General features: G+C 38.1%; 1 protein-coding gene across 1 annotated transcript in view; it reads right to left on the bottom strand.

The window, feature by feature from the left end:
- The window catches only part of CUL3 (cullin 3), a 51,851-nt gene that overhangs the window by 24,063 nt on the left and 4,982 nt on the right, over positions 1–22,806 (bottom strand). Inside the window, exons 2-3 of the mRNA XM_051626253.1 lie at positions 8,431–8,628; positions 1,879–1,992 (exon numbers count right to left, since the gene is read on the bottom strand). Coding sequence (XP_051482213.1) covers positions 1,879–1,992; positions 8,431–8,628 — 312 coding nt within the window. The remainder of the gene's footprint in view (positions 1–1,878; positions 1,993–8,430; positions 8,629–22,806) is intronic.

A 22,806-nucleotide genomic window follows, 5' to 3' on the forward strand; every position in this document is an offset into this window, starting at 1 on the left:
ATTATTAACGTCTTGAAAATTATTAACTTCTTGAAAAATGTTTCTATAAAGAGCAGATGTCATTTTTGTCACATGTTCCTCTGCTTTATAATTTTGTGGTACAATCACAATATCACAACATATCATTTTTGAATGAACACATGCTCAAGACTAGAAGTTTCCTGCTCTTAGTCTCCTTCCAATGAACAAAATTATGTTTGACTCAACAGGACATCACAGTGACAAAGGTAAAACTGCAAATATTTGAGACTAGGCCTATATTAAACAATAGCTTGCACTTCAGTATGTAATGAAAGCATGTATGTTTCTAATCAGTTGGTCCTATGTCCCTCCAAATCAAAGAAGGGAGTCTGCCCATTGCATCATCTCCTAGCATTACACCGTCCTGTACAATGAAGATTAAATTTCTAATAATAAACATATTACATTATAGATTTAGCAGACAACAGTGGTCCTAAAGTTTGCTAAGTTCATAACAATTCTTCCCCCAGGATACTTATTTGTTTTTATTACTATACTATAGATCTATTCTATTGTGGTTTGTCTTTTCTGTTTATTTTAGATCTCATTTTGGTACAAGGAAGAAAGCCTACAGGAGACAAGTAATTACAGTAAGTGGATGCCTCACCTGAACACCCACTTGAAATAATTAGGAACTGGCAAACTGCACATGAAAGACTATGTATGCCAGAGGTATTCAAGTTTGCTTATTATTCAGTTCTGAGTATAAACTATAATCCATTGAAGTCCAATCTGCACTTGTAGGAAAGCTGCAGGTCTCCATCTTCCAGAGTTGTAGAAAAGGCTGGCTATCTGCTCTAACAGCACTCACGTGCTTCAAACAAGCACCAAGGCACTGCCCTCCTGAGCACAAAAAATACCTTAGGAAACAGCTCATCTCCTTTCAAAAGTGCTAGACGAAGCACATAACCCTTCCTCAAAGAGGGCACTTCCTTGGTCCTCAATACACTGGTGAGTACACTAAACAGAAACAGCTGATAAGCCAGCTTTCTCTCACACTGAGGAATGAAACATTTATTGAATTTTAAGAGCAGCAGATAATACTGCATTATCCACTCTGACCACCTATGTATCATGGAGCATCCAGCACCTCCTGTACTCATATAGTACACAGCATTTGGCCAAAACACAACAGCTACTCCCCTATAAAGCTCTGGATTACATCTTTTAACATTTCTGGAAATTTATCACTAGCTTTAGAAGATTATTCTAATTGTTAATTGCTCTTGAATGTGTTGAGATTCATCTAGTAGCAATTCACAAAAAGATCAGAAACTCCAAAATTTCTCTTAGCAAAGACAGTACATCTTCAAAATAATCTCTCAATCTTCCCTTCGGCAAGACTGAGATATAATACACTTGAGTGTTACTGAAGGCATTTTATCCAGCCTATTTTTAGATATATGCTCTTTTCACAACCACCACAGAACACCCATAACACAAAAGACAATAAACCTATTAAAAAAAACTACACTGGAAGTTTGAGAAGGCTTTACACCATCCTACCTTCCACAATAAGAAACTATTACATGAACTAAAACATGCAAGTAACATCTATAACCTGCCAGAATGCATCTTACTAGCTTATTTTTTAAGAACGGCACAATCAATAGTTTTTCAGATGCATTTTGCATGTGATAATGAGATAACCTAAAAGAAGGATCCAATTGTAATTTGTCACGAACCCGTAACAGTCCTGCATGCACACAGAGAATTCAAAACTAGGGACAGACAGTAATCTTAGGATGAACCCTGGTAAGCATGCCTTGCTTTTCACCCTGCCAGCTAATTTATTTACATTTATCAACAGACAATATACTGCATCAAGTTAAATGTATGATAAAGCAGAATACTCACCATATACATCAGAATGTCTCTAATCATCACCATAGCAGTTTGATGATCATTCCACGCTTGGTTTAGTGTTTGTAGAAAGTTGTTATTCAAGGAGTTTAATACATCTTCTCGCACCTGAAGCAAACAAAAATGTAGTATATTGTCATGAACCCAAGTCAGTTTCTCCCACATAATTTAAATCTTAACAAGCTTTGCTTCCTGCTCCCTCTATGAATTTCAATATTACCATGAAGTTCTTGCTTTTCCTGGGTGCTGACCATCCCCTACCTTGCATTACACTTCTGTCAAAAAAAAAGACTTCATACAAGTAAGAAAAATTGGGCTAAAAACAAGAGAAAAAAATGAACATGGATGTTCACTTTCAAGGGAATAACTGAAGTCTCAAATGTTATTTTCTTACAACTCCTCAAAGGTTTAATTTCCTAGTGCTATAGTGTTTCAACTAATGTTAACAATACTATCACAGAAAATTAGGCAGTACTGGTAAATGTTAAATTCAGGAACAAGTACAGGTGGAAAATCAGCCACAACGACATTTAGAAAGACATGAGACAGCATAAAGTTACAGCTAGCAACAGTTTTGAAAGGAAACAGTAACTTAGTAAAGACCACACACTTACACTAATGGGCTGAATTTGCTGACTGATTCATTTCTCCCATCATCTTCAGGCTTTATTTCTTTTTGACACTACTACTCCCTTTAATAAATAAGACCATCCAGTTTCATATTTTGATTTACATGAAATAGACACATAACTACAGTGCCCAAGCTTTAAACTCATGTAAAAAAGAAACACGAGGGAACATAAAAAAATATTTCAGAGTTAACAGAACACATGAATTTACTTTTGACATAACCTGCAGATTACATTCTGCCCTCTGTTGTAACTGAACAGAGTGCACTTTTATATTAACAGATTTGTATTTATACTTGTATGATAGTGGAAATGTCAGTAGAGAGAATTCAAACAGGAAATCCAAACACACATGACATGCAGCCACAAGCTGCTCCAACATCAGATGGAACCACCTGACACACCTCATTCTGTCATTCAAGTTTTCAGAAGTTATTATGCAAAACCAGCATAACAAAAAATTCCCAGTCTGCCACACTACTGCATCTGCTCCTTAAACTCTCATGAGCAAGCCAGTAACACCATGACACACCACACTAACACCATGGTGTCTTCTTGAGAAGCTGTGGAAACTTATCCTGGCAATATCCAGCTTGTTGTTGAATTTAGGTAACTGAGGTAAGCTTCTAGGTTTAAAAAAAAAATAAAAAATCTTCAAACACCTACTCCCCAGACCCAAGCAAGGCCTCTCCTTCTTGCTTTTGGAAAACACAGTATGCAGCTCTGAGTCCCAACCAGCACTGCTTAGCTGCCTCATTCTTTCTGATTGTGATTGTTTACCCTTTGGTCTCCCAAATGTGCAGCCCTGTTGTCAGCCTGTTTGCGTAGTTTTTAGCTAAAATCTAAATACACATTAAAAACATCACCAGCTGTACTTGTAAAGAATACACTGAATCTCCCAGAACAGGAGAAATAAACATGACACAGTTGCTTTCATTTTAGTCAATATGGAAAAACACTGGAAACACTGTTAGGTAGATCACTCATATTGGTAAAATGTACCAAAGCAAAAGTAAAAAATTCATTAGTTTACAAGCACACATAACCAGGGTAGGGACTGATCAACTCCTAGTGAAGTATTTGAAGCCATCACAGAACTCTTCAAGGATTAAAGCGGGTTTTTTTGGTTTTGTTTGTTAACAACTCAGAAGCAGTGTGCCTTTCTAATTACACATATCAATGACAACAATGCTCCTAGAGCAGCCAGTGCCAAATGACATACCAACTGGTAGCAAAAGGGGGTGCTTGCCACCAGGTAGCAACAACGATTTGCTTCCAGTCAGAGAAACATTCAGATCTGTACCACCTCTGCTTCATGCAGTATGCCATGTGGCCACCTAGAAATGTGTTTAAAATCCAGGAATGGGTGCTATACAACAGAATTTCTCTTAAGAGTCTCTCTGTGAAGCTTCACGATGGCATTCTCGTAGGTTTATTTTAAGCTGCAGGCAGCTTTGCAAAGCCATTCTTTTAGTTGCTACAAAAGCCAACAAAATTATTGCTTACAACAGCTGCCTAGAGTTCATAAGTGTTGAATACATTCCTCTTATAGGCTATGAATACAGCATTACAGGAAAACTGCTATAGCACACAAAATATCCTTGCCATGCGAAGGCGCAGTCTGAAACCGCTTTGGTGAAATAAATGACTCGTAGTAAAAAAACCTGGATAATCACACTCTTCTACAGAAAAGGAAGCCCTTCAGGAATTCAGCTGCTGCTCTTGCAAAGTCTGAAGAAAATATCAAAGATTTTTATCAGCAGAATGTTCCCTCCAATTAGCTGAGCTTGTAGTGACTTCTGTTACCATCTTTGCAGTAACACAGTAAATTGGCAGGCATATCTAGCTTTAATAGGACTGTCTATACACAGTCTCAAAAATAAACTGGCAGCTTCATAATCTACATAAGGTCTTCCTGTGTTTGCAAGGATACAATATTGTATATAACTTCAGGCAAAACTGTGCTTTATACTGGATATAGCTCTTAAAGAAATATAGCACCCTCCCTCACCAGTCTCTTCAGACTAGTTTGTTGGCATGAGATTCCAATAGCTTTAAATAACTCCCTATTAAGTGTACACAAAGCAGACTTAGGGCCTAGTATCCTCTCTCTTGCAGTGCCCAGCCTGACGCAGCAGCACAAATAGTTCCATTATGTAATTTCCAGTACTACAAGGACAGCCAGAACCTTCTGTGGGGAGCAGCAGTTTAGAACGGCACTTTCTGAACTAAAGCCTCAAGGTCTAAGAACTTTTATTACAGTTTCTTCATCTTCTGTAGAAGTCCAAGTAGTACAAAAGATAGTATTGTAAAATGTTAAGAGTTCCAACTATGGTTACAGAATAACTTTAACATTACCAGAAATGCCTGCTCACCCCTGCAGCTGCTATCCTTCTGCTGAAAGAAAAAAACCCAAAACATTGAGGATTCTGAATTGCATCTACTTTCTGGCAATTCCTTCACATCCATTTAACTGCAGACTTGCACAAGATCATCTTAAAACACCATTAAGGAAAGATAAAGGCAGATAACACTTCATATACTGCTGGTCAGGCTTACAGTGCACCCTAACTGCTCACCAATTAATTAGCCTCCTGCACAACTCCTCAGGCAACTCCCTCCCTACCTCATAGATATTATGGAAATAATTTCAAACTTCCTGCAGGAGATTTTTATCTTCCCTCTCCCCTTCCATCTGCAACACCACAACCGCAAAATTTAACACTTACTGAGGATCCTAGACATACCTTTATAAGCCCCAGAGTAAACATGCTTCCTTCACCCCATACCTTCTGCACCAGCACCCCATACAGTTCCTTCTGCACTTAACAGTGCCATAATGACTGCCTCTGTGCTGCCCTTACCAAAGGCTTTCTTGCATGCCTGCCTTTACTATTATGCTGGAATAGCAGGCACTGTCACTACCAAACTCCACCAGTTGTATCAGCAAAGACCATCAAGTCATTCTGGCATGCCAGTAACAGCAATGTTTGACAAGATGATGAAATCTTACAGGACATGACAATATCCCAAGCATCTCCTGCTTTTCAGTAATGCCCTAGTATCTCCCCAGACAAGCACATTTCATCTAAGTTTAGGACACCCTTTAACATCTCTGAGTCCCTGATGTATACTGCACAGAAACCCCACCCAAAAAAACTCCACTGGGCTCGGCTAACAAAAATACATTTTTGTCACACACAGAATTTACAGAATACACAAGTTACATTATATATCATGGGTTTATACATTTCATAGTCTAGTGAAATCTAAAGTATCCTGCCAACTTTTTAACTTCAAGAGTTTTTTCTTCTAACAGAAGTAAGGGAAGAGCATCCACATCCAGCTACAACACTGCCAAAGGGGAGAAAGATCAGTGAAATACCAGATGTACAAGAACTAATACTTCAGTTACTATGAAAATTTTCAATACTTTTTATTCAATGCTATTTAAAGTTCAATTCTACGTGTACTATACTTTAATAATTATGTCAATACACAGGCAAAGACAAATTTTAGCATGCCCTTACCCAGTAGTGAAAAAAAAGGCAGTTTAAGGCAGCCAATTCCTGTCCAATTCCTCCAATGATGTGGAGGAAGATACCTGGCTTACTACTGATTATATTAAGTAGCCAGGATCTGGTAACTGTGAGCCATTGGCGTCTGCAAGTTCAACAGTAACTTGCACGTGTGCGTCTATCAATCATGTTTGCACCTATCATATTTTATAATTAAATAATCTGTAAAGATAGCATACAGTTTTAGGTTTTCTTGTTGAGGAATTAAATAATTTTCTTCTTAACATGCTAGATATCTAAGAAAAAGGCTGAGTAGGCATAATTTTTAAATTAGCATAAATATGGCTCTTCACTGTACCACACCAAAATAAAAAGCTTTCACTTTCCAAGCTTGAACACTACTTGTAAAAAAATTGGAACAAATACATTGCCCCTATCTAGTCTCTTAATCTATTCCTAATTAACCAGCCTGACTATAATGCAACAGGAATGTAACTTTTTCTAGAAAGATAACCAGCAGATATGGACAGCCAATGACAATTCTATTTTAAGGATTCTAGCAATTAGAAAACTGGGTTTGGCTATTCAGAAGCACCCCCTGAAGTGAATGTAGTCCTTTACTAAAATCTATTCATTTCTGCACATTTTCATTTTGATAAAAGTTAATAGATTTCATGAACAACATTTCAGTTGGAAAAATCCCCCTCTTCCAAACAGTGGCATCCACCACTGCTTGAACAGATGTTTCTAATGACACATGATGAGAGCATTTATTGTTAATCAGCTACTTTACATTTAACAGAGACACTCCTAAAAAGAAACACACAAGATTCCTCCAAAACTTCTGTTACATAAAGCATGAGGTTAAACAAAAACTTTTTTATCTATCTTTCAAGTAATAATGGCAAAAACATAAGATGCCATTATAGAACTGATCCTGTCCTTAAAAAACAGATACAATAGCATTTAGTGTCAGAAAAGCATTTCTCTACACTGATAATTGTGCAACCCTCTTGGCCAGTGCAGTGATGGTACAAACTCACAGGATCTTCTGCTCTTCTGTCAGTTTGCCACAATCAGCACTTCAGAGTAATTAATCTTTCATATGGATGATTTTTAATATACAGAAGAGCTAGCAACAAAGATAAAGAAGCCTTCCTCAAATTAAACAAAGATAAACTAAAGTCCAGGAAGATTAAACATTTAGTGTCATGCTTATTATTAAGTATAGACTGTAAAGACAGGCACATGCAAGAACAAGGTACAAAAAGCCTCAGCCATTTGCCACACTTTATATGAATAGTACAGATTATGAATGCACAAATTATGAAAACAGAAGTGTTTTCACAGAGTCACAGATGTGCTGATTATGGATTAGAGCCATAAATTTCTCAGCCACTTCATACAGGATGCCCCCTCTCACGCGAGCAATAAAAAAGCCCCATATTCAAAGCAGCTGTAGAATACATTTGTCTGGCCCACACCTTCAAAAACTAAGATTTTTTAAAAGATGCAACACACTCCTGTCACATTTGTAGCTCCAGTTAGAAAACATAAAAAGCTTCCCAAGCATTATGGATTATTTAGACATAAACCACCCATCCACTCTCAGTAATTCAGCCCAAAGTAATAATCCAGGACACAAGACGGTGTGCAACTTTCCAAATGTTGCACTAACAGGACAAAAATCCGATACTCCACCTGAACTTACAGCCAGTATATGGGATTAAAGTGGACATGTGTCTCAAAGACAGGGAGCTGTGGATGTTACCACAAGGAGTAAGGTATCTTCCCTAGATTTAGGATACTATTATCACTGAATATTAACTGGACTCATAAAAGTGAGTTTTAACTTTTTTTCCAATGACATATATATTAATCAACCCTAAACTTTCTTCACAAAGATTGAAGATACAGTTCCATGGCTTAACGCAAGATATGAAGAGCCATTTTCTCAGATGATGCATTTTCACAAACAAGAAGTTTCTGCATATAATTTGGACCGAACTACAGAGTTTTCAAAAGACTGAGATCACAGAATGCAGACTACTCAGGACATCAGTTGTTGCTGAGCTGATGTTTTTGTACATTGCCTACCGCCTCTTTGAACAGCATAATCCTAGCACAACTCTCTTGTTAGCTTGTGAATTAGTTCATTAGCCCATAGCAAACAGGTTCTTAGATTGGTATTTTGTTTCACAGATGAAAAAAATAACTGGAAAACAAACAAAAATTTGTTCTGAAAAATTCACAAAATGCCACACACCTTTTTAAAAAAATTCCCAGCTCTCAACAGTTATGTCTCAGCTAAAGTTGTTTTCTGTTACACACTTCCAAATACTTGACCCTCCACCAGTAACCTATAAGACACTTCAAATTTAATGCATAAAATGACATACCTTGTTTATTAGATGCTCAGTGACCACTTCTCTTAGTCCAGTGTAGAGTTTTTCACCGTGTTTGTGCAACACCATTGTATATGCATTCCTATATAGCTCCTCAAAACTGAGACCACTATTGTTCTTCCGCTGGATCTCCTGGATTGCATTTTTAAGAAGATCCCAAATGCTGTTCACATATTTCTCATCCATAGTCATCTGTAAAAAAAGGCAACACATTATTGATTAGAATCAAGAAAGATCATAACAAGAAGTTGTAACTCCAGGAGCAGTAATTGCTTTTGCCTCATTTTTGTTGATTTCATTGTCACAACGTTTCTCAAACTTTATCAAAAGAAAAACAGTATTTATTAAACCAGTAGGGATTTCAAGAAATCATTACTAAAATTGTAATTTGTAAAAATTTAAGGAAAAAAATTGCACTGCAATACTGACCTGCTTAACCAGACCCCAAATCAACTCGTACAATTAAAGATAATAATGTCTGACACAAAGTTGGCAAATTTACTTAGTCACCTGCTTGAGCCAACTAGGTTTTCTTTATTTACAGCAACGTACTCACGGCCAAAGAACCACGTGCCTACAGTTTAAATATTTACAACTATTGTTGAAAAACCCCACAAGTGTCCACAACCAACATCTGTCTTGAATATATTTCCATTGCACAAATATGGTTAAATAACTTGCTACAGGATATGCAGCAAGCACTAAGCAGAATACACATGCTTGATCTGTTATTCAGACACTCTATCCTTGAGTAAGTACACTAAATAAAAACTACCGTATCAAAGAAAAATTCAAAGAGAAACTCTTACAAGATATAGTCTCAATATAAGAGCAAACAAACTTTTGTCCTCTATCTAGTGCTTAGTGTGAATCAGTTTACAACTGTCCTTTACCAAAGCAAAGCTGCTTCAAAATATGACACTTTATAAAGATCTGTGATGGCAAGGAAGTACAGCAACAAAATACCAGATGTCAATATTACTTCAAGTTTATGATTTAGCTAAGCTTCATCACCCAGCAGAAAAAAACCCAAACACTTTTTAAGGGAACAAAATTTAAATAGCAATGTTTAAAATCTGTTTAGTTAATACAAAAGGGAACCGATGCAGTATTTTAGATGTAAATAAAAAGAGAGAGGAAAAAGCCACCAAGTGTACCAATACTGTCAAAGCAGTCTTGAAAATAACAGCTGAAAGTGCTAAGAGAGTAATGAACAAGGGTATGACATTATGGAGGAAAACCACGACCAACCTTGGTCTTATCACCTCCTCTGCCACCCCCCCAAAAAATGAGTATATAGAAGACAGACACATAAGACCAGTTTTGCCTGCATTTATAATCAAACACAATGATTAGCAGAACTTTTTTTTTCATTAGATGTACAGTTTTACATGCCATTTCAAAATACCAAGTTTTCTAGGCATTATAAATAAAAGCTCAGTTCACAATGAGGATAAGCCATTCACTGCCTTTGGAGGGAATGGACTACTGAACAAAATGAAAACAAGACACATACTCCACTACTCCACCCTTGTCTTTTGGAGTTTTGGTTAAATACAAAGATTTCCATTATAAAAACACTCCTATTGGTAATTTTTCCACTAGTCTGATACCCACAAATCGATACATCACTGTATACCTAAACCAACAAAAATAATCACAAACACTTTGAAAAACTCTTAGCTCCCTATCTCCTAAAACTGAAACCTCAAAGTGGCAGAGAAATGCTGGAGTATTGTCCTTCCCTGCCTTCTGCTTATTCTGTTAGGTATAATATTCAAAGGTTTATTACTTTCTTTTTAATTTGCATCTGTTACATTGGTGCCTCTTCAAGGAAATTACTTGCTAAAGCCTTCCTGAACAAGCAATTTTACAAGTACTGATAATGAAAGCAACCATTTAGAATTGCAGACAATAATCCAAGCAAAAGCTTTTCAGCTTTCCTTTCCAAAAACATGAGGTTTTGTTTTCAAACAAAGCATAGACTCAAACCAACACTTAAAATGCCATTTTCTCCACTTGCTAAACAAAAATCGCCCAGCCAACATGACCACCTCTTCATCTCAACTGCAATTTAATTGCTCACTGTATTTTAAAAAGATATGATCTGTATAAAATAGGCAAATCACCAGTCACCACTTTGAAGAGTTGCTGTTTCAGGGTTGATCAGCTGGCAAATACTTCTAAATGTTACAGATAAGCAGCACACCTAATAATTTGGCCATGTTCAAGAAAATGGTAAAAGTGAATTCTTTAATTATTCTACTTTTAATCCCAATGCTATAGAAAATGAAGGAATGGTTGTAACATTATTTGCTTCAAACTCACTATACAAACATGATCAGAGAGCTTTCTGTCACTCAACAATTGACACACCATGAGCTGCTCTGGAAGCAGAAGAAAGATCCAAAAATTTAATTTTAAGGAGTATACATCTCCATGGGATAAACATTCTGAAATAGAAACGTAACTACTACCTTTTAAGATGAAGCAAGAAGAGCTCTGCTTCTCAGGGCAGCTTGCTGCTCTGCTACTCTCTCACTTTAGAGCTTTATCTGTGCAGTTTTGGGGGAACAGGTTTGCTGAAGTTCTAGGAGACCAAGTTAGAAGAGCACTGTCTTCCAAAAAAGATCTAGCTTGTTTGCAGCAGTGTTTTCTAACAAAGCAAAGATTCCTCATACTTTAAATATCTCCACTCTATCGGGCAGCAAGTCACTGCAGTAAAGCTTTTGCAAAACCTTATTTCCTCTCCACTGCTGAAAAGTTGTTTGGCTTCTCAACAAAAGAGGTCTTCCTGTACCACTGTCTTCAAACGGATGCAAGAACTGCAATCACCAAATCACCCCTGGATGACTTAACTCATGCACAACACGCTGCACCTCGGCGCGGCAGCATCATCTTCCTGCTGCTGCTTCGGGGCCAGGGCTCCTCGGCGGGCCAGGCCGGAGCGGCCGGTCAGTGCGCAGGGAGCCCAGACACCGAGCCTGCCGAAAGCCCCGCAGCCAACGGGCCCGGCAGGCTCCGCAGCCAACGGGCGGGCACGGCTCGGGCCGCCCCGCATGTAACGCGGCGGGGCCTCCGCTCCGCCCGCGGGCCCCGGGGCCGCTCCCGGCGTGCGCATCTTGAGCCACCGGCCGAAGCCTGGGTTTAGAGACACGCCGCGCAGTGCGAGTTCCCAGCTGACATCCTGAGCCTGTAAATCAGTTGTGTCTGCCAGTGTCTGCAAGATCCTCCTTCCATCTGACTGTCCTACCTTTTTCCTTAACACCATTAAACTGAAATACAGATGTTGTCAGTTTTACACTTTCACAACACCCCCTTAAGTCAAGCTTGTATGCAGATTTAAAGCAAACAAACTAAGTAATAAATAAGTTTGTGATGCTAGTATAACATTTTGGCATCTTTCAGAACTCTACAAAAGCATCTCTTCAACACATTCCTGAACTGTGATCCTAATCCCCCACTCTGACCCAACAGTGAAGATTTACGTAGCTCTCTAGATACCTGTCAACAACAAAGCCTATAAGCGATCCACAAAAGCAAATACAGGCTCAGAGCCCATATATTTTTCCATGCTCATTCCCAGATTTCTTCTAGTGGTTGTATTTTTAAAATGAACTCCGCAGTTGTAATGCAGTTGCCTCGTCTGTGCCTTCTATTCTTGCAGATTTAAGCAGAAGCTAGATCACTGCTTCTGCAGGTACTTTCAATAAAAAAATAAAAACAGAACAATGCCCAGATTCAGGAAAGGCTTCAAAACTAAAATCCCAGTGATTTCCATAGTGTTTACACCCAGATTCACCAAGATAGTAAGAAGCCAGTGTCCAAAGACAGGAAGTATGCTAATGTACTCCAGTTTATCTGAAGATTACCTTTCTTGGGGAATGGGACGGAGATCAAGTCTGTTACTGGCAGGAGAGAGAGATGTTTATAAAGAGCCACTAGTTGGAAAGCCTCCACAAACCACTGCCCAAATGCTAATGATTCAAAGATGCAACGTAACACAAACATCTGAACTCAAAGTGCAGCAGAAGTACATCTTGAGGAAACTAGACTAAAATATCAGTGGGCATGAAAGTGCAATTGATTCACACAGAAGTCTGCAAAGGACTCAAAAGGTCCTTTACTCCACAGTATTGCCACAGTGCAGGATCAGACACATGCAAGCCCTTGCTTATACGATGTCTGTATTATTAAAATCTTCATGACCAAATAACCAATCACTGGCAGCAATTATTGCCATTATCACCTGAAGAGCACAACACCAACTGGTTAAAGCGAACAGTCCCGAATATACTTCTCAGCCTCTCCCACCTAGATGCTAACCCTACAGAAACCACCTATTTTGAGTAAGTTTATCAGCATTCCTTAAATCAAAGAGGGCAATGAGCGAAACCCCAGTAATTTTTGGTATTAACATGACTTCATACAGAATATTGTCATCTCCCTTCTAACCATGTAATTTGAAGGAAATGCAAAGCTTGTCCGTGGGAAGGAACCACCCCATGGATCAATACACAGTGGGGCCAGCTGGCTAGAACACAGCTTGGCAGAAGAGAACCCAAGGCTCTTGGTGGACATCAAGCTGATGAAGAGCCAATGGGACCTTAAGGCAAAGAAGGTTAATGGTATCCTGGGCTGCATTTGGAGGAGTGCTGCCAGTAGGTCAAGGGCAATAGGCACAAACAGAAACACAGGATGTTCCCTCTGAACATGAGGAACTTTTTTTTTTTTTTTACTGTGACAATGACCAAGCAACTGACACAGGTTGCCCAGCAAGGCTCTGGAGTGTCCATCCTTGGAGCTTTTCAAAAGCCATCTGGATATGTCCTGAGCAATCAGATTTAGGTGAGCCTGCTTAAGTAGGGGTTTGGACAAGATGACCTTCAGAGGTGCCTCCCAACCTTGACCACTCTGATTTGGTGATGATATACATTACAGCTGTACACCTAGGAAGCTCCCTGTGTAATTGTGATCCATTAACTGCCAGTGTCAGGCTTCAACTGAAATATATCGCAGGACAACAAAGGTCAGCAACAAAATTCTTGTGGCCACCCCTGGAACTAGGGGTTTGTCCCCTACCAACTACAATCAACAAACAACACTAAACCTCCCAGATCTATACAATTTAGCTTTTACAACACCCTTTCCTTCAGATGAAACTTCCATTTCATATTCTTATTGGTTGATCATTTTACCCTTAACACTACAGAACTTGCCCCTCCTAGTGACAGAGCCATGCATGAAGTGCTGCGAATTGTAAGGAAAGGCAGTTACAGCAGCAAACTGCTAAGAACCTGCTGAATTCTTGATGGTTTACACCATCTTACTTTTACTGGAAGTAACTACTTAGCTTTCTTAAACAAGAAGTGACTAAGAAGGAAGTATTGAAAAGGTATTAAGTGTCCTCTAACACCTCAGTAGGAGTACCCACAGAGGTATACCAACAAGCAGAAACAGCAGGCACATGAACTAGTACTCACAAGACTAAGTAACTAGACACAGCTGTTCATCCTTGAAGAAGAAACAGGGTATTGTTAATTTGCAGACGTTTCAACAGACTATGAACACATTTGCAGGACATTTTTACTTTAAAAAGTCAAACAGTACTCAATTTTGCTACGGACTAGCTGCAGAGTCTTTATCACAATTCCACATGCTACTGGGTGAAACAAATCAATTTGGAAATAATTACTGCCAAGTTTCTCAAAATTTTCAAAAAAAAAAAAACAAGCATCACCTGCCTCTTTCCTTTCCATGACATCCTCTAGCTCTGATACCCCAGAACACTGGAGAGAGAACCCACTAAAATTACAGAATGCAAGTTTTTATGCTCTCTACCTTGAAGGAAGTGAGTGGATACTGATAATTACAGTTAGTTAGCAGCTCTGGGAGCACACATTTGCACCCAGTAATTGCACCCTGTTCTCACTCCCACACTTCCTATCCCTCAGCAGACAAAATCAGCAGGGGCTTACTGTTGCCATCTAAAATGGCCACCACAGGGTCCCGACCCACAGTCCAAGAGGCAAAGGAGGCTCTCAAAACTAACAGTCTTCACTTCCATTTCAAGACAGGGTATACATCAAGATGGTATTAAATACTCTGTTACACAGTAACTCAGCATCGTTTACCTGAATCCTTCATTGTGGATGAAACTTGGCTGAGGCTATCCAGAAAGGGTCAGGGCAGCACATTTCCTGCCTCAGAATCTAATCACTCCTCCAATTTTTATAAACCCTTCCAGTATTTTTAATTTAAAAGACAAGAATTTATAAAGACAGAGATACATTGTCTAGCTTTTGCTCCAAGAATATATCTGAAAAACGGCATATTAAGACATTGAACTACATATTATTTAACTACAGAGCAGATAAAATGTACCCCCACTAATGACAAATGGCGAGTTCAATATTCACAGATCTCTGAATTTTGAAGTTTTCATCACTGTGTAGCAATGAGCATGTCTGTAAGAGGATGCACTGGCTACACCTCATTGCCTAAGAACATCAGTAGTGATCAGAAGAGAATGACTCCGTAACATACACTTACAATGAAAATATGAAATCTCTGAGCAACTAAAAACACGAAGCACAAAATTCCTCAAGAGTGTTATCTGAACAGGTTGACTTTTACCCACCAAAAAAAACATGACTGGAAGCTAAGAAAAGGGGCATCCTGACCTACTGCTGTTCTGCTGCATCTGGGCTACTGCTCTACTTTGGCCATCTGCTGAAAGAGTCAGAGGGAAATCATAGCAATGTGCTCCCCAAAGTGATCCTAATAACTAGGCTTTTGCTCCAAGGTGACCTATAACAACAACTGGAGATGATGATGATCCAGTATCAGCCACATCTCCTAGGAGTATCAGGAAATGCCTACTACACTATTATACTCCCTCAGAGGGTGTGTGTGGTGGCAGGAAATCCATGTCTATAGTTTGCTTATGGTGTCTACCAGTTACCATTTACAACATTAAATACTGACACTATTTTTAATATGTGTTTTGTTCTTCACTCATGCCTGACATTCAAGTTTTACCCCTGTTTGGCTAGGTAATCTCTACACTAAACTTCTCCAGATTGCTCCTGCAAAGAATATTCATGGCCTGTACCATGCTTCAATCCAGGCTCAGAAGATGAGCTGAGTAATCCCATCAAGGCCAAGAGAAAAGTCAACTCCAGTCTGACACAAAATAAGGCTCAAGCCTCTGTAGAATAGACAGGGCTCCATGACAATACTCAGTCAGTAGTAGAAATGCAGGATTCACAATATCCACCTCTCCTTCCCAGGTGTCAGGCTTTGCTCAGCAGAAGCAAGCAGAATGCACAATTCAGTCAAAAAATGACACCTTCTTTGTCAACTGAAACACCCAAGAGCTGCAGGATTACAGGCAAAACCCTTTCCTATTCCACTTTGCGTAAATGGGTTCTGCAGCAGTGAAAAGCTATTCTGCCTGCATGGGGCGGAAGAAGTAAGATTAAGAAGTGATTGTTACTTAAAAGATGGAGTTGTACCTCCTGCATAGTGACTGACAGATTTGATCTGCCTCCAAGGCATTGTCTCAGAACACAGCTGGTCTCATCACAAAGTGCTGCTTCAGGGTGGGGGCTTGAAGAAGAAGGGGTTAGGTTGGTTTGTTTTGATAAGCTTTACAGCAAACTGTAATATCCTCCAAGAACTCGCTTTTCTAGTAAACCTACAGCTCATGGAAAACGATTTGCTCTTTGTCTCAGAGAGGTAACATTTGTCTGCATTATAGGTAGACCTGACAGGAGCTTTACCACACGATTTAACACTCTATAGGAAGTTTTGAAAAAGCCTTTAATAGAAAACCTCATACTGCAGCAACAGTTTTGACATGTTTAGCAGACTCATCACACTGTCGTATTTTAGTAACCGATTCAGAAGATTGAGGCTAATTCTGAACTGCTAACATAACTCAGTTATTCTAGATTTCAATATTTACTTAATATAATTTTTTTTTTCCCTAAATGCCCCTCATAAACTTCTGTGTTTCCACTCTGTGGAACATAATATCCTGGGGGAAAGTGTAAAAAAAATGAGAAAAACAACTCCTCCCAAACACCTGTTTTGCATGAAATCTGAGCAGCCATCAGTTACTGAATAAACACAAGGAAAAGATAATCTAAATTTTTGTTTCATTTCTTTAACAAAATATAAAAACAATTGAGAAAATCTGGAAAGGCAAACAACTTAATATAAACCAAAAAACAAAACTACACAGTGCTGATTCTGTGAACAGACATCCTTCCCTTTACAGACCTCTGCACACTTTCCCAGCACTAACTCATACTAAGTGTTTTTCATTACTAATGAGCAACTGTAAGAATGCATCATATACACAAAGACTAAGGTCAACAGTCCTCCATAAAAGCATATCCCAACCGTAGAAGACAACATACTGAGTCAGCAGTAAATAGTAGAAGCACAGTATGTAACACCATCTACTTCATTCAAAACTAGGTCCATATGTATTCACTACTGTCCTAACACCATTAAGACTCTCTGATTTGCCAATTCTTTCTATTTTTCTGCTAGAGATGCAGACTTTTGCATGACACACCTAAACCTGTGGACAAGGCTTACCTAACTTTTTCCTCTCCTACAGGTCTGTTAAGGGTAGTCCACTATGTTACACTGACTAAAGATCAATTTGCAATTTATGATGCTCAACTTAGAAAATACACTTTCAAATAGTTATTCTCATTAATACAGATAAAAGGCAGATCACTTGTCCAAGTGGGGCAATGAAAAATGAATTACAGCTCACCAGCCTCATTTTTCATTCACTTATCGGTATGTATGGATTCACACAGACCAGTCTTTAATGTGCTGTGTATAAACATCAGTAAGTTAAACAACAATATTGGATAATCAAAGTCAATAAACACTGAATCTAAGATCACTTATACAAAACTTAACTATGCCTCTTACACACTCATCTGTCTTACTATGTTTTCCACCAGACCCAAGCCCCTTGAAATACATACGTGCTTTTGTCAGCAAGGACTGAAGGATATTGACCTTCAGCAGCATTGGATACTGGGGAAAAACAAAGAAAACAGACCAAAATAACTTCTTTTCAACATAAACTTTCAAAGATGCTACTACTTACACTAGGAACTTTATCCTAAAATTACACGCTTTGCCCAAAGAGGACAGCAGAATAGTATTTAATTAAAAATACAGAAAGCCAGGTTTTTGTTATCTCCCACCTCCCCCCATCATCTGCAAAATAAATACCAAAAGGCATTATCTGTAAAGAAGTCTCCCCCTGCCACAGTGCAAGCTTCTGTCCACCTGCCATCAGGTTTTGAAACTTGTTTTTTAAAAAGTTGTATTTAAAAGATAACAGTTAACTGCTTTTGTTCAAGCTTCTAGAAGAACTGCATTGGTAAGAGGCTAAATATAGAAGTTCTAGTTCAAAAGATAGTTGTCACTGCCATAGAATGGAAGTGCTTGTACAGCCAAAATAGTGACGTTGCCTGTATTATTAACCAAGGTTCTTTTAAAAATGACATTTCTACAGGGATCATTACTATAGTGCCTGGAAATGGAGGAGGATGATAAAACACTTATAATGAAAATACTTATTTCCTAGGAACACTTCAACCCAACAACAGTAAGGAAGAACTGTCTATACGTCTGAAACTTCTCTTACTAATTTGGAAACTGTTAAGAGCTGAAGTCTAGATCTAAGTTTACACTTTAAAAAGCAAGGTAACAGAAGCCTTTTGAGACATGAAATAAATCTTTGGTTTATTTCAGTACTTGCATTGATTACTTAAGGTGCAAATAACACCAGTGGGAAAAAGAGTTTATCAGGTCAGGATTGCTTAACTGTTTTTAAAAATTCCATTCTGAATGAAACAGAGGAATAAATCCGAAGCTCTGACACAACAAAATCTGCCCACTTGCTCTCTCTCCTGCCCAAAAGAATAAAAATGAACATCAATATTGTGAAGACTAATGAGAAATTCAGAGTCCTCTTGACTCACTTCAGAAGTAGCAATTCTAAGACAAGTTTCCTCAAGTAAAGTAATGGAAAAAAATTCTGAAAGGCTTATCTAACAGCAGGAAATATGTTCCTGAAAGAAATACAATAGCTTTAAGGTTCCTATCCTAAACAAAGCTGGTGTTAAAGAAAATATTTTAACATAATTAGAGAAGTAGAAACAGAATGAAGAAGAGCTGAATTTCTTGGAGTGAATCATCCCTGTCATCTGCCAGAAGGATCCTGGAGGTCTAGAAGGCATGAGCAGAGACAGGTAGTTCTGTACTTCAAGAGCTCAGCTGTGTGCCCATAGCTGTCAAACAGGCTCCTGTCAAACATGAAATGACACACAGTGCAAACAGTGGCATGAAATTTTATAAACTGTTGGGCATATCTTTCCCCATTATAAACAAGGGACAGATCCTAAAAATTTCTTTCAAGTAATTTAGCATTTTACTGCAATAAAATCTTAGAACAACCAAGGACATGCTTTTCAAAATCTGAGGACTACGTGACTGTGAGCAAATACCACGAAGTTTGAGTATGAATTTCCCCAAAACAGCTTATTTGGGATAGGTGGCCATGGGCAGGCTCTACCACCGCAGCAGAAGGAAGATGGTTCATTCTTGTTCAACTGAAATTACTTACAACTTACTAAAAATTTCAGAGCAGCAAGGGAAGTTGTTTGTTTACCTAAAACCTAACAAAATTTAGCAGCAAAGAATAAAAATCGCAGGAACTCTCAAACTTCAACGGGATTTAGGTCCCTGACTCTCTTAATCTCCTTTTAAAACCCAGGCGCAGGACTGCAGTGTTCCAGGCAATGTGCAGTAGGTTGTCTGGAAACTGCCATAATGGACAACTCACTGTCTCCAGCAGCAGCACTATTACAGCCCAGCCTGCTACACATTTCACTCCTAACTCTAAACCAACATAAATACTCTTTTTTTTTTTAATCCCCAAGTCAAAATGGTTTAAAAGTTCGATTCAGCATGTAAGCATACTTCTAGTAGTTTTAAGACCATCACCACAACATGACAAAGTAGAAATAAATTAATTATATAGTAATTATAATACGTAAATTAATGTGGTTTTCTTGGCAAATCTTTTATATTGATAATTTGTGTAATACTAACATTACAATGATTTTAAAGCATCATGGAGATGCTGCATGCCTCAACCCCAGTGCGAGGAAAGAGCAACACTGTTCTGCACATCCATGCCTCCTGTGGAAGGCACCGAGCCTCCTCAGAGGTATCATCTCTCTGAGTGAAAAAATCTATTAGTTCATTAACTTCCCAGCCTTGATGACCTGGATTCAGAAAGCTCCCTGAACCACAAATGGCCCATTCCTCGCCCACTCAACTTCAATGTAAATCCCACATGAATTATTTCTGTTTGTTGTTTTTTTTTTTTCCGACTAACAACTGTTCAAAAATCAGCAGTATTTAAAGTGGAAAACTGAAATACACACCAATGTATACATTGCAAATGCATTTCCAGAAGACATTTCAAAACAAGGAACACAATGAATGATTTTAGGGGGATGAAGGAAGAAGGGGTGGGGGCAGAAGGGTGTTTAGAGGCTTTTTGGGGCTTGATGACAAATTCCTCCTCCATAATGCTAACAGCATAAAAATTCCAGAACTTTTACAGTAAATACATGATAAAATGTTACTTCAGGGAGGGGAAGAAAGATGCATTTAATAAATCACACATTTACAGATAATCAATACCGCTTGTCTGCTGACAATAACCTTTCTCTGGGGAATTTTTGCACCAAATAGTGCATACATCATGATCAGATGCACAAATTAGCAGTGCCTGGAAGAGCAAGACTAACACTGAAACAGGTGGAACAGAAAAATAAATCCAGAGCTACACTTGAAAATTATATACATGTATATAATATAAAAAAATAGGTCTTCTCAGATGCTACCAACACTTAAAAAAAAAGTAAAGTAAAAAAAATAAAGTACCTATTTCAATAAAGATTTGTCACATACAAAATGTGAGAACGACATGCACAGCCTGTACTCAAACTACATGTAAGAAGTTATATAAGATAGTCCAATTTTATATATTCACATGCATAATTTATATTATTGTCTTAATTTATGTTTATTCTCATTAATATTAAATAAGGAATTGGCATTTTCTCAAATGCACTTCATCCATAACCATGAATAAATAAAGCAAGTTATCTGTGTACATTTTGCAATTTATTATATCTTATTCAACTACAAGCAAGACAGTTTGAGCTTTCAAACACTAATCTTATGCATGACTAATTAAAGCATCAAGGCAACTCCACAACAAGCACCATCCAAAGGTAAATGTTTATTACAGTTTTGTCCTCCTTGCTGTACTGTTATTAAACACGCTTTTTTTCCTTTCCCAAAAATACCTATGTTAAAATGTCACTATGGACATAATTTTGTTAAGTCATCTAACAGTATTTACTTCTGCTGATATGCAAGTACTTGCACCCTCACAAAAGAACCATTACTGATTTAAAAATTCTACTGGCTTTATCCTCAGGAAAATAATCAGATGACAAAAAGTATGCTTGGCTGTGTTATCATTTTCTTCTCCAGTACTTCCCTGCTTGTTTCCACAAAACTGACTCAGAATGAGAAATACAGGCTCACTTCTCAAGAGCTGGCTTTGCACATGTAAAGCTATGAGAAATCAAAGAGAACAGCCAGAGATCAGACAGGTTAAGAACCACTTTTGGACTGGAACAGAATCACTGTGCATTTTATGAATGGACTCAAACCATCATAAGAAAATCTGCCTCAGTCTATAGCAAAATGTTTTCACCACATACAGAGATTATCAGACACTGCAGATCAGCTGTGGTAATGAAAATATAGAAGCACCTGCACTAAGACCACCTGTCCTACAGATCAAAGTCAACAGCTTCAGAATACATGTTTGAAATTCTGAGAAACACCTTGCAAACCTGCCCAGAAGAGATTAAAAAAAAAAGAAGAAAGATTTTTGAAAACAGTATTGTTTTTTCTGGAAAAAAAACACCTGTACTTTTATGTTACTTACTGTTACGATAACTCTGCATAGAATGCAAAAAGCTCTTGGTCAGCTTCACAGCAACTCTCATAAAGCCCTTTTACCCACCACTACCAGGGGAAAAATAGTAATTCCTGTTTAATAACTCTACAACTCAAGATTGAGGGGGTGGATAAACCTACCAAGCCACTTGAAAAAACTCGGAATGAATTAACCAGTATAAACATCTTAACAGAGTACTAGTGGTGTTACTTTATACTCTTGCATGAAAATCAAGCAAACTCCAAATACAGACAAGATCCAGAAACAGCAGTACTCTTCCCACTAAGTGCCAGGTACAGGCACTTACTCAAACCCCAGAGCAACTGGAATGATGATTGCTCACAACTTAAGACCCAACTAACAAGGAAAAACAAGAAAATTTACAACTGAAATCCAAATATTTGCAGAACTCAGTATACTAAATGAGATTAAGCTAGACCACAACTAAAACAATAATATGTATAGTTTGTTAAAAACAAACAACCACCAACCAACCTACAACTACTCAAAGTCTACACTGCAATTAGTGTTCATCTCTTAAAAATGCTAAACATAGTATTGGGGCATTCAGTCTGCTTGTAGCATTTAAAGAAAAATTCTAAATCTATTCAAACAGGAAGGCCTGCGTAAGATTAACTGTCCAATGAACAGCATGTAGTTTTCATGTCTGTAATTTACATCAAAACACCACCTTTTTCCTTTGAAAAGGAGTGTCTTCATTTTTTATTTCTAGGTTTTAAACCTACTTCAGCTGTGAACACTAACTTATTCCTACTGCATACACTAGATGGGCTATTTGCTAAGATGATTTTATAAAAATGTTTGAGAATAGCAAGCAATCGAAATTCACTAAAGCCAACCACATCAAACATCAAGTAGGTGGTCTTGCAGCACTCAGTGTGTTTACATTACTTTAATCAAAAACCCTGCAGTAAAACATCCTCCAGTTCTACCTCTCATCCCTCCCTGCCTCTCTATTCACTCACCAGTACAGCACGCATGCTCTAAGGGTTATAAGCCACAGCAGAAATACAAGTCTTGCTTACATAATCTGAACACTTAAAAATTTAACCACAGTTCAGTGCATTTTCTCTGGTCTATCTGCTTAAGCTGCTCAAGTAGGACACAAAATTTACATCAATTTCTTGAGCTGATAGATCTACACATTACACGTCGAAGCCTAAATTTAACAAACCTCATCTCAACTTGCATCATCAATCCCCCAAATTTCAAAACAAACCAAAGCAGTCAGCATTCCTTGAGGAAACAAAAAAATATAA

This window comes from Apus apus, chromosome 8 (assembly GCF_020740795.1).
Source record: "Apus apus isolate bApuApu2 chromosome 8, bApuApu2.pri.cur, whole genome shotgun sequence".
NCBI classification, from domain to species: Eukaryota; Metazoa; Chordata; class Aves; order Apodiformes; family Apodidae; genus Apus; species Apus apus.